General features: G+C 38.9%; 1 protein-coding gene across 1 annotated transcript in view; it reads left to right on the top strand.

Annotated features, from left to right (window-relative positions):
* Window positions 1-13687, top strand: part of LOC136843161 (hemocytin-like) — a 224310-nt gene that overhangs the window by 207367 nt on the left and 3256 nt on the right. Inside the window, 2 exon segments of the mRNA XM_067111219.1 lie at window positions 8439-8689; window positions 13471-13626. Of these exon segments, the coding sequence (XP_066967320.1) occupies window positions 8439-8689; window positions 13471-13626 (407 nt within the window).

The following is a 13687-nucleotide window of genomic DNA, read 5'->3' as shown; positions in this document are numbered from 1 at the left end:
AAAACCAGCAATGTGCAGAACTGTATACTGATGACAGTATTTTGGAATTTGGGTTGACAATTTGGGTTAACAATTACAGTACTTCAGGATAATGAGTAACTTCTTTGTTAATACTGTATCTGTGAAAAAGTATATAAAATGGTAGTTGTAGGCAGCTTCTAGAATCCTGCTGTACTTCAGCATGTGATTCTGTTTCCATGCCTCTAAAACTTTCGGATGCTGGCTACATAAATACAGTATCATTGAAACCTCTGTTTGTTCATTACCAATCCATTATCATAAACTGCCTACCTCTATACCTGGGCTCAGTCACCAACAGGTCATGATCATGAAGAAAATGAATGCACACTGCATGCTCAGACTACCAAGATGTTACCAACTTTAGCCATTCTTTCATAAACTTAACTTTATGATGTTTTTGTTTTAGTTTAAGCTGGCTTATGTCATGCACTTTGTGTTGCTTTCCTAGACTTTCGCATTCCTTTTATGTTTGTGCTTTGCATCAATCATTTTTAGTTTTCCCTCCCTTTTAACATAATTATACTTGATGATATATAGTTCTAGGTTCAAAGTGTTTTTCATGTTTACTAGAGTGTATCATGTAACGTTTACTTTTGAGGCTAGTGGTGTTCCTCGCCCCTTAGGGTGCCTCCACACAATCGGACTGCATGTCGGGCACATATTTTTACCAGATCATGATGGGGATTGGAAGTGTGTGCTGACGATGCCAGAAGTGAGAACACCATGGACAACCACTCTTATTACCAGTGTTCGTAGTTGAGGCAGTTTGTGGCTGCCAAAAGCGTGGAACAATAACACTTCCAGGCACACAACTCCAGCAGTAATGTTTATTATATAACAAGGAAGCATTCATCCTTGAGAACATCATAGAGGGTTTGTTACAATATTCTTGTTCCACAGTGTAGGAGCATCCGCTGGATAGAAAAATTAGTTCTGCCTCTAGATGTGCCTTTATGGATACGCATACTGTCCCTCCTGAATGTGCCCAGCTGTTATCAATGGTTTGACCTTCTCTACAAGATCGTAATATGTGTTGAGATCATAATATGTGTTGGGGTCTATTCTCATGTAATTTCTCAAGTCTGACTTGTACCCATCTTGCAGTTCCGTTAAAATCATTACATGGCTTTCCCTTGCAATTCTTTTAAGTAACCACCACCCATTGCACAATTCCCTTTTTTGCACTTCCTTATTCTGGCAAAGTGAGCAGTTATGATGCTGCCGAGTGCCATTTTCTTTATTTTTTCTTTTAATCTTGCTGTGCACCATGGCAATGAAGTCCAACTGCACTGGACTAAGATGTTGCCAAACTAACTTTGGCTCCTCCACTTGTTACCCTGATGTTGCCTGTGGGGAATGCAATACTCAATGTACCTGGCAGTTCCATGTTGTTTGCAGTGAAACCTACTTCTGCTGGACTACTATGCCATTGCCCCTTTACCATGCCCTTGACTACAACTAGCTATCAACTACAGTCACACAACGAACTCTGGCCATGCCATGATCTTCAGCTTCATCCTTTGTGCCCCAACTGGAAGACATCCCACTTATTGATCCTAACCTGTGAATTTGTCTGCTATGCTACCTTCTGTAACAGCTACTGTGATGGCTGAGATTCATCCTCCACCTAAACAAAGGATTCATTAAGTGCTGATATAAGGAGAAATGTTTTGTCTCCTAAACAATTAAATCTCTAAGCCTCTGGTTATCTCCAACTATTCCCAGTCGTGTGTGCATCACCACTCTGGATTCCCAAAGTAGTCATGAGTTAAGTTGTTGCTCCTCCAGTCTTCACAGAAGCTCTTCCAATTCTTCTAATTACTAGAGTTCTTGTTAACTCCAACGGTCATGCTTCCAGATGGGATTGTTCTCTATTTTCATGTCTTTTAAGGTCTGCTAGGCATTCAACTAGTTCCTTATTGGTGGATCAAGCTCAGGAGCAATGCAGTCAACTTCTCTTATTCTGTGGTCTTTTCAAGCAATGCTTCCTGTTCTTGGTCACTTGATTGCCCTCCTACACCTATGGTTTGCCTGCAAATGATGACTCAGCCTGGCCATCTAGGACTCCACCAAGACCCTCTAAACTCAGGAAAACCCCCAGCTGTCCTTGAACTTCCAGGGACCAGGTTTGACTCATTGATGGACATTGTAAAGCACTGTCACTTAAGGATTTGGATGAGAAACTACCAGATCTGCATGCTTAGTGTGGTCTGTGATCTTTTCAACAACAAACATCTTTCTCATCCTCTTCATGATGTCCCAGTTGTTTGACAATTGTATTTGTTGGTTACCCTAAGCCCAAAGGTCATCATCACCTCATATCCCTTTCAAAATTTTACACTTGCAGGCAAGGGCCTATGCTGGCAAAAACAAATAGTCATTGTGCAATGATGATGAAAGGCTGGGTAACAAGGTTATTTGGAATTGGTGGAATTTTTATTAATATTTTAAATAAATTTTGAAAAAAGAACCCAAAGGGTCTGTGTTGTTGGCCAGCATAGTAGCTTTAGTAATGTCATTTCAGGTGTTCCTCAAGTTAGTGGTCTTGGACCTTTGCTATATATTTCTATACTAAGGACATGTGGCAAGGTCTGGAAAACAAACTGATTGCATATGCCAATGATGCTACTCTAGCTGTTGTTCCTTTTCCACACCTTAGGTCTATGGTTGCAGAATCCTTGAATACAGATCTGGCCTGTATTCAAGAGTGGAGTAGCCTTTGGGACATGAAGCTTAAACACCTCTGAAACTCAGTGTGTCATAGTTAGTCAATCCAAAACACTTTTGCCTTTGCAATACGATTTATATTCAAGTGGTACAGTTTTACATGTCAGTGACTAAGATTTTAGGGATTACATTTGGTAAGAAACTAACTTTGAGAAGCATAAGCATACTGTATAGCTTCCTTTGTTTCTCAAAAAGTTGGTATATTGTGGAAATGTTGTCGATGTTGCAGGATGGAACTATTATATCTAAGTGTTTTATCTTTTTCTTCCTGGTTTGGAGTGCTTTTCTCCAGTGTGGTCTTCCAGTGTTGACTCTCATATCAAACTTTTAGGTAGACTTATGTCATCATTCAAGTTTATTTTGCCAACTCTTAATGTTGGTTTGAGCATAAAATATACAACAAAAAATACCCGCTGTACTGTACTCTTCTTTGCCTGACAGGCTGGTTTTTCCTTACAGCACTAGGCAGGCTGTTGGTGTGTCATTTTCTGGCATCAGGTTTAATACTACTCAGTCTGCTAATTGTGACTAGTTTGACTAGTGCAGTTGTAGAATCTTCTCATCTCCAAAGATTTCAGTGAGGAACAAATTCATTCCTACTCTCTGCTGATGTGTCTGAAATTTTTTGTGTATTGGTGTTAATTTCTATCCCCACATATTTACTTACAACCTTTTCCTGTAACTTGTTTTTCTCTACATGCTGATTTCTCTGTGGAGCCCTCTCAGGCTGACTGTCCATAAGAGTTCAGCTGAAGTTTCAAAGAAAGAAAGAAAGAAAGAAAGACATATAACCTTCCCATGGCCAAGTCAGTTGTTGCTAAGGATGTGATGCTAATAGTTAAGAGCAATGGTACCAGCTGAAATCAAAACCACCACTGGTAGTCAGCATTCGCCCCTTTTTCCCCCAGGTTGAAATGGTCAATTCCAGCAGAAGTCAAAAGGTTGAGGTGGTAGGCGATGAGGATCTGTTGTTCCCCCTGATAATCTTTTCTCCACAAGTTTTTGCAAACTTGCTATGATAGGAATAGAGGCTTGGTCATCAAAACTCTTTGGGGACAAATATTACCAACCTTTTCTGTAAGCAAGCCCCCTACTCTTCATTCAGTATTCATCTTTGAATCCTACTCATTCAAACATGAGAAGCTTCAAGTCCTGGATGAAGAGGTCTCCTCCATGTTAGCGAAGAGAGCCATCAGTGAAGTCTGCTAGAGATGTAGGGGTTTTACAGTTGTCCATTTCTCATTCCAAATGCCATGGGAGGAATGAGTTTGGTCATAGACTTCAGGCACCTTAACAAACTTCTTTCATTCCCTTTTAGATGGAAATTGTGGATTCAGTACAGAGATCAGTTTGAAAGGGGACTTACTGTATTTGCTTTCGTATAACCAAGGGCAATTACCTACCCACCCTACCCTTCTGTCACAAAGGTTTCCTTCACTTTGCGTAGTACAGGAGCGTTCTAGTTACTGGCTCTGTGCTTAAAAGCTTCTGTACATTTCATAGGTCTTCGCCTGATGACAGCCTGGCTCATTGAATTGGACTTCATCTATGACATTACCTTGATAACTGGTTCATTTTAGCATCTTCCAAATCCTCATTGCAGTGTGTCAGTCCTCGGGGCTAAACAACAACCTAGAGAAGTATGACCTGCCTTCTTCCAGTCAGACCATATGCTGTACTTCAACAAGCGGGTTGGTACATGACCACTGGAGGCGACGATCCCCCATTTTCATTGTGCCCTTCCGTCTTTCCTGGGTGATCCTTCGCCCACAGCCAATTTGTGGCAGATAGGTGTCCCTGGAGAAGCTGATTCTCCACAGTTGTTCCTAAATCAGCTCAAGGTGGTGATTTGTTAAGAGGGCAGCCACAACGTCAGTACTTTCAAGTTCCTGTGACGGACAAGGTTCACAGAATATTATCTAATTGCAATGGGATCAGAAGCTGTTGAAAGGTGCCAGTTTAGTTCTAGAAGATCCTGAGGTGTTATTCTTGGATACTTTGACTCTAGACTGGTGAGCTCATCTGTGTGACCTACATGCAAGAGGTCTGTGGTTGCCAAAGGAGTAAGAGAAACAAATCAACTTATTAGAAGTTAAGCGGTTTTCCTCAGCCTTGTAAGATCTGTAATTTCCTTAACAGAGCAAAGTGCTGTAGTTAAAGCCCAGAACATGAGCACCATCACCTACCTATACAGTATCAAGGAGGGACAAGTTCATAATCACTTTGTTTGCTGGCTGCAGAAATCTTCACTTGGGCAGAGAGCCCCAAAGTCAATATTGTGCCCCATAATATTAGTCCCAGGAGTTTGGAAAGTGGCGGCATCCACAGCAAGAGCTGTGAGATCCTTCCCTCAAAGTAATCTTTTCATCTGCAAGATGTGGGGGATACCCTTGTTGGATGTTTGCCCAGTTCTTCAACACTAGACCCAGTATCTTGGGTGGTAGGCACAGTGTTACAAGTTTGGGATGGTCAGGACATCTACAGCTTTTCACCTTTCAGCATACAGGCAGTCCCCGGTTAATGGCAGGCTCGGTTAATGATGATCCGGTTTTATAGGGCTTGTCTAGAGACAAAAATCAGCAATTTTTTGCGCCAAAAATCGCCAATTTCCGCTTATCGGCGCCGATAATTGGGTATTAGCACCAATACATACCTAACAGAAACAGAGGCGCTGACAACCGAAAATTGGCACTTTTCTGTGCCGATAAGCCCGAAAATCTCCAAAAAAGCGCGGAAATTGCTGATTTTCGGTTTGTGGCGATTTCCAGTTATCATCACACCCCCAGAACGGAAACCCCCGCGATAACCGAGAACTGCCTGTAATAGATATGTTATTGATGAAGTTCACGTTTGGTCAAATTTCCAGGAGGAATGTTTCAGAGATCTTCTGGACTGTTTTGCAGACAATTCCAGAGTCCTTTCCACTTGTAAGAGCCTTCTAAAATGGCCTCATTTTCACACTGTCTTGCTTATCTAGAATCCTTAAATCTTTATGTAGGGAGGTTTTGTAGTGTAGCCCTAAGAGAGAGTTTTTTGGAAGTCACATGTCCATCCCTTTCAGGACTTCTACAAGGAAATTGGGCATGATTCGTGCTTGCTCCTATACTCAAAGACTGTTCCTGTTTTAGCCGACTTCTCAATTTTCTAAGGAACATGAAAGATTGTACAAGAGTCCCCCTTTTTAATGTTTCCCCCCAGCATGGTGTTAATCTGGGCACTGACCAGGACATCTCAGACTTGTATGTCATTTTGGGCAATCAATTTGAAGGTCCCCATTAAACCATCTTATTGGGCCTTGAATATATTTCTTATGAAGTCTAACCAGGTCTCTTATTATGAGTCTGATGCCCGCTTATTTGACTTGACCATCCAGAAGGTGGTTTTCCTTGTTCTTGCCTCTTTTAATATGTCAGCAAGCTTTGTGCCTTAGCTGGGAATATCTCCCATTCCAGTCATTAGTCTTTCATTTGCTCCAGACATGTTGCCTGTACTCAGGCCCTGGGAAAATGTGACTTGATAGGAATGGAATGGAATATAGAGTTGAGGCCAAAGGCAATGCATTGGGACCTATGAGGTCATTCAGCTCAGAAAGAGAAATTTAGAGTAGGTAGGTTTGAAATGTGTAACAGGTGGAAAACCTCGCAGTTGCGCTATGAAATAAATTGTTAGGAGAGGGTGGTTAGCAAGATGAAAGAAAGATATTACAAAAGGAGGTACAGCAAAAAGAATGAAAGGAGTTGCAGCGGGGGCCGAAGGGACGCTGCAGAAGAGCTTTTAGTAATGCCTACAGTGCACTGCGTGAGGTGCACTGACAGCACTACCCCTTAAGGAGAAAATGTGATGATGTTGGCCTTTTCAATTTAATCTGGAGAAGCCAAAAATACTTTGTTGATGTGTATTTGTTACCGCTGGTTATTGCAGCAGACCATGTTTTACCAGTTGGAAGGGATTGTGGTCATTCATCCCAATACCTCATGGTTATGGAACACATTTGACAGTTGGCTTTCCAGGGTAAATGTCTTCATGCCTCATGTGTCTAGTGAGTGTTGTGCCCTTTATACTGTATTTCTTTTATTCCTTAAAGTAGCAACCCATTGCTCGATTGTGGAGTTCTATGTCTTCCATGGAAGAATACAAACTTTGCTTTATGGGTTTTGTTGGCCACTCGGGGGGAGAGTAGACTTCTGATTTTACCGTCTTCTTTCCATATCACATCATCTTCATTCTCCCTTCTAAATTGCAATTCAGGCAATTTATTACTGGGTTCGTAATGAATAAACGTTTTTAATACTTAAAACACATTTTTCATACCAAACCCTTACTCATATTTATTGCTTTCCTCCCTACCATACACTCTTTCATCTCTAGGGGGCTTGAAGTATACCTGACATTGGAGACATCTTCATGATCAGAAAAGTTGATGTGTCTGGAGACCTGATATACAGAAGTAAAGCAGTCTATAATTAAGGGGACTGGTTGGGTTAGGGTGAAAATATTTACTAATCAGAACATGGCTTTAGTATATACTGTACTGTATACCAAAAGTAAAGGACATCATATACAAGGAAATCAGTTTTAGCCCCCCGACAATCACTCCTTGATTGACACTTGTTGTTTGCCTTCAGTTAAAAAAATAGATTCTCACTCTCCTATATTAACCATTCTACTTAAAAAATAAAATTAACAGCAAAAAAAATTGTAATTTAATTTTTACCATAACTGAAAAAACTAACAAAAATCAATTCCTTTTAGAAATTAAAACAAAATTTTATGCTGTCATTTAAACATATTTAAGACAACCAAGTTCAAATATTAATAAAAACTGATTGAAAAATAATAGAAAAATAACAGTTTAAAGTTATTTAAGTTATGTTGAGAGACAGGCTTTTAAAATTGGAGCAACGTTACCAAGGCCTGATATATCACAGGGTTGCTTGTACCAAAGTTTGAAAAGACTGCTTTAATGAAGGCATAATATACTTTATATTCACATTGCCATATGTCATACCTAGCTATAGAAAAATTTCATCTTAATCACATTAAGTTTTTCCAGTGGCAGGCTCCATTAATAGTTTAGTATTAGTGTTAATTATAATGTGTTTTGTGTAGTAAAAGCATTGTTTGTCCACTTTTACTTTTGAAAAATTCATTTTGGAAAGGTTTTAGCTGTTTTGGCAATTGCAGATATTATAAAGGAAATTTATATTACAGTATGTAATCATTTCTATCCCTAGCTGACAGAATTCAAAATGAAAAAGTAGTACAGTATTAATGTTAAGTACAGTATTTTGCATATTTGGCAAATTTCAGATATGTCAGTTGAAACAAACAGTAATTAATTCTAACAACATATGAAACATTTATTCAAGAATTGCTTATGGATATGACAATTGTCCTTAGTAAGGGTGAACTTTTACTATTCAAGGAGATGCCCAGAGATAAGAAATCTACTGTGTATATTGCTACCAAATATGCTTACAGATATAAAAAGGTAGATTTAACTTAAAAATTTAAACAAGTTACTAACCAAAGAAAATCATAATGTCTTTATTTTTGAATTTCCAAACTGTCAATCTTAAATATTTCACAATTTACAAGTAAAAACTGTCAGCATTATCAGGATGCTTAACCTGCATCATTAACAACATTATGTTGTCCTTACTCACTTTAAATCTATCATCTTTGTACAGCAAAGAATGTTGTGGGAAATGTGTACAAACACACTGCGTTGATGATGGAATTGCACATTCCATTGGGGAACAGTGGGACTCTGATGGAGACAAGTGTTATGAATACAGCTGTGAAACAAGGAATGATGTCTTGACTACTGTGGCCTTCAAAAAGGACTGCCCATATTTTGACCCAGAATGTCCTGAAGAAGAAATTTACATGGATGGAGAAGGTTGCTGCCAGTTATGCAGAGTAAAAAGACCAGTCAAGAGTAAGTGAAAATAATGTTTATGCAGAATTTTACTCATTTTTTTGTCTGCTGTAAGACATTAAATTAAATCTTTCATGGTTATGGGCTACATAGCTGCAACAATCTAATTATTAAAAAAAAATATATTTTCATTTGACTTAGATTTTAAGAAATCTTTAAGAAATCTCACAAAAAATACACTAGTCTTAAAAAACAGTGCACTTTAGGTTGCAGTATCAAATATCTTGGTTAATGTTATTAGATTCATACATTTATCCAGAAGGTTATTCATCTGATTAGATTATGCTAAAGATTTTGAACTACATTAGTCTTAAAAATAGAGCACTTTAGGTAGCAGTATCAAATATCTTGGTAAATGTTATCAGATTCATGTATTTATCCAGAGGTTTTTCTTCTGATTAGATTATGCTAAAGATTTTGAATTATTTCATAACCATGTAAAGAGTAGGGCAAATACTCCCTGCAAACACTTTTTCTGAATTAGTTTTCATTCTCAGAGTAAGTAAGGTGTAAAGAGACAAGTCTCAAGTGTTTTAAGATGAAGAACCACAGGTCTTTGATCCAGACAGCAGTATATTATATAGGAATTACATATACAGTATATAACGAACATGGTATTATAGGAGACAGGGATACATGAGTTCCTCAAAAGCTAGGTAGGTACAGTACTGTCATTTGTTTAACAAGACTTCATCCCATTAGGGCAATGGGGTAGTACAGCAATATATACCGTTGTTATAAAAGGGCTTGAAGTTAAAACACCATACAAAAAAAATTAATATCTCCACTGCCATGCTAAAAGCATCAAAACAGATGTAGTCCAGCTATTGGGTAAAGTATCAATAATGGAAGGATATGAGGAAGCAAGTGTCACAGGTTCCTGAACTTCTTGCATGAACTGTCAAGAGATATTGGGCATTCAGTGGTGTCTGTCCTAGCCTGCAGCCCACTTCTAAAGTTACTGAACTTTATCAGCAGCACTAAAGGATTCAAATTAAATGAATTTTACCATTACCAAATTCTAATCTTTGATTACCTCTGACATTCAGAGCATATGAGCAAAATTATGGGGAGAAAAAGTTGTAATGACAATGTAAGATGTGATAGACAGACAGATTGATGGTCTTCCTCCATACATATTTATCCATAAGGGTCAAACTTTGTGCCAAGTTTGACTGAAATACTCTTAACCATGAAGGAGTTACGTACACAAGCTAAGTATAACAGACACAGTGGCACACAAGCAGATGAATAATCAATCTTCAGCCACACCTATGCTTAATGGTCTACCTTCATACCAGTTTGACTGAAGTTGAAATGAAAAATTAAATGTGGCAAATACACTGACAGACAGAGAGATGAACAATATCCCAAAATGCACACCTAAGCATGATGGTCTGCTTCAAACCAAGGTTGATTGAAATCCCTTCAACCATGTAGAAATTGCAATGATAAAGTGCACATCTATGCAAAATAGCCTACCTTCGTACTAAGTTCAACTGAAATCCATTCAACCATGTAGCAGTTGCAGTGACAAAGTAAGTTTGACAGGCACACTGAGGGACCATCTATGCACTAAGGTTTACCTTTGCACTGGTCTTCCTGTATACGTACCAGGTTGACTGAAGTTGAAATGAAAAATTAAATGTTGCAAATAAACAGACAGACAGAGAGGTGAACAATATCCCAAAATGCACACCTAAGCATGATGGTCTGCTTCAAACCAAGGTTGACTGAAATCCCTTCAACCATGTAGAAATTGCAATGATAAAGTACGTGTGACAGACACAACTAAAATAAGTGCAGTTACAGAAGGCACATCTATGCAAAATAGCCTACCTTTGTACTAAGTTCAACTGAAATCGATTCAACCATGTACCACTATGCAAAATAGCCTACCTTTGTACTAAGTTCAACTGAAATCGATTCAACCATGTACCAGTTGCAGTGACAAAGTAAGTTTGATAGGCACACTGCGGGACCATCTATGGACTGAGGTCTACCTTTGCACCAAGTTTGTTTGAAATCCCTTCAAACATGAATGATTTGCAATGACAGAGCAAGTGTGATGGAAATGCAAGTAACTGCAAAAGTGATGGACAGAAGTGCTCTTCTTTCATGCAATTCTGTGCAAGGATGTCTAATTTTGTATAAAGTTTCATTGAAATCCCTTTAACCACATAGGGGTTGCAATGACAACGTAGGTGTGACTAACTGCATAGTGATGGACAGACATACAGATGATCTCCCTTCAAACATTTAAGAGGAACTGTGATGATAAATTAAGTGTTACAGACACACTGATGGTAAAACTACAATTCCCTGACAGTGTCTTTAGGGGAATAATAAAAAGATAAAAAAGCCAGCATACTGTAGTTACCCAAGGTTTCTGCATACCTCCCATACTGATCAGTTACATTCAGAATGACCACAGTAAATTAAAAATGCAATCTGTTGCAGTACCTTTGATTTCAGTACATGATCTAGATCTAATGGCATTCTCATAAAAGATGGAAAAATGAGTGATCAATCATTACTAACCAGACCACAGTCAAAATTTAATATTCTCTTATGACTGGATCCTTAGAGTCCTTTGTAAACAAGACCATTTGAAGACTACAAACCTCTGCCACATCTGAGCAATCCACTCCCTATCACTTCTTCCCTTACACATGCATTTACTATCTCTCCCAAAAATGACAAACTTTTAAAGTAATTTGTATTTTTCTTAACATACAAACCTGGGGTCTTTACATATGGGATTAACTTTCAGCGAGCTGGAAATCCAGCTGTTAAACTTTTGCAAGGTGGTTATGATAATACCTACCAATGGTAGGGGTGGAAGCACAGCCCACCAAGTCGATGCGCATTTAATTCTACACAGTTTACCTTTTGGTCCAGGTAAGAAAATGAGGGGTGGTAAGAGGTGGGCCCTTTACGTAAAGACCTCAGATTTGTATGTTAGGAAAAATACAAATTGCTTTAAAAATTTGTCATTTGTCCCTACACAAATACAAACCCTTGGTCTTTACATATGGGAGATTTCCTTTTGGAGGGAGGATTCTAAGTAAATCTCTAAACTGACTGGTAGTTCGGCTCACTTGGGTACTCTCTTCCTGGTCATGAAAGAGCAAAGGATGAAGACCATACCTCTGATCTAATGAACATGAGTGATGTTCTATCGTCAGACTTCTGGGCATTTTGAATTAAAGGAAGTAATACCCTCGATTCAAAAAGGTTTGGATGAACCCACAGTGTTGGGGACTATAAACCTAAGAATAACCAATTGGTTTGCTCATAGTCAGTCCCTCTCTCCCCCTTGCTAGAAAGAAGGAAGGATTTGCATCTACTAATCCAAATGGAGCTAGATTATAATCATCTAGATTACCTGCATGCACACCCGTCCAGCATGTGACGGCTCGTTCACCATTCCTCTGTCCACTGGAAGAGGAAGGAAGACAGGAGAAAGGGAGGAGGTCAGTCCCACACACACACACCTTGCAGCCGCACACCTGAGGTGAGATGCAACCTGTCCCTCAAGCGCTTGGTGAACTACATGACTTGTTGCTCATCCACCACAGGATCCAAGGAAAAGGAGGCCAAGAACCTATGGGCAATGTCCCCAGGTAAAAGATGATGAATGTGATCTGCATGATTACATTCCATCATAGTACTCAACCGACAGGTCCAGTGGATACCAAAGATGTCTTGCTTTATTCAAGGGTGCGAGATGACAGAACAGAACAGCACCAACTTTTAGTAAGTTGAGAAAAGAAGGACTATGATCAGTCTTCTTCAGAGGATGAATGAATTTCTGGAAGTCAAGGTGCCCAGATCAACTGTCCTTATCTCCTGACTTTGGCGAATGAATTGTTGTAGTTACATCCCCCTTGCTTGGGATGTGTCTGGTTGGCCACTGTACTGAATGTTCTTCTGTCTACTCATGTACATGCACTGCAATAGTGTAGATGAAAGGACACTAGGCCTTTTGTTGACCATGGCACTACCGTGGTGTCATTGCTAACACACAGAGGAGTGTCTATCTTTGGATCTTGAGACTCTTTCAAGTTCAATGTTTCGAAGAATGAAAAACAAAAACCAACACAAACTCCCTGCCAAAACTAATAAGGGGAGAAATAAGTAAATCATGGAATGGGTTAAAATGTTTCCAAGTTTTTACAGGGTACTACAAGGAAATTTTAGCACTGCTTAACATCTCCCATGGAAGGCACATTGTGTCAGTATCTGGTATTTTTAGAAGCTTTATTTCTGAGTACTATGAACTCCTGATCACTTAGGAGATGAGAGACTTGGCATATAGTTAAGCCAACTTTTTTTTACCAGGACTATAATTTTTGAATGGAGAAAACTTGTGGCAGTGAGTTTTCTCACATACAAAATTCTAAAGTGGAAAATAATTCAATGAAGCTATTAACCAAATTAGCTATAACTGTAAACTGTATGGTAAAAATGAAGATAAATGTAAAAGCTAAGCTACCCATGAACATATGCTGGGGAGAAGTAATGTGTATATTATAGTAATGTTGTCCATGTTTTTGTACTCATTCTATCAATACAAATAAAGGGTGGTTACTAAGTATATGTTGGTACTGTATATGGTATGACTGTAATGATGTATTTAGTGCATTGTTCAGTCATTCATAATTCTTTCTTGATGCTTTGCCGTAATATTTTCACCACTGCATGTACACTTGACATCACTACAGTCATAATTCTAACATACAAACTATAACTTACATGAAATTAATTTTATTTCACAGGTGACTGCAAGCCCAATGCCTTGAGTCCTGAAGAGACTGTTGGCACCTTTATGCTGAAAGCTCGTGGGGTTGGTACCTGCAGGAATCCAAATCCTATCAGTGGTCTAAATCAGTGTTCAGGACACTGCGATTCCTTCACTGCCCCTGTCAACCAAGGTCTGGAATTACATCTCAGTTGTGTTTACCAAGTGTAAAAATTATTAAAAAATTTTGCTTC

The sequence above is a fragment of the Macrobrachium rosenbergii genome, chromosome 2 (assembly GCF_040412425.1).
Source record: "Macrobrachium rosenbergii isolate ZJJX-2024 chromosome 2, ASM4041242v1, whole genome shotgun sequence".
Lineage (NCBI taxonomy): Eukaryota > Metazoa > Arthropoda > Malacostraca > Decapoda > Palaemonidae > Macrobrachium > Macrobrachium rosenbergii.
The sequence above is the reverse complement of the archived record's forward strand: the minus strand, read 5'-3'. Positions and strand labels throughout refer to the sequence as shown.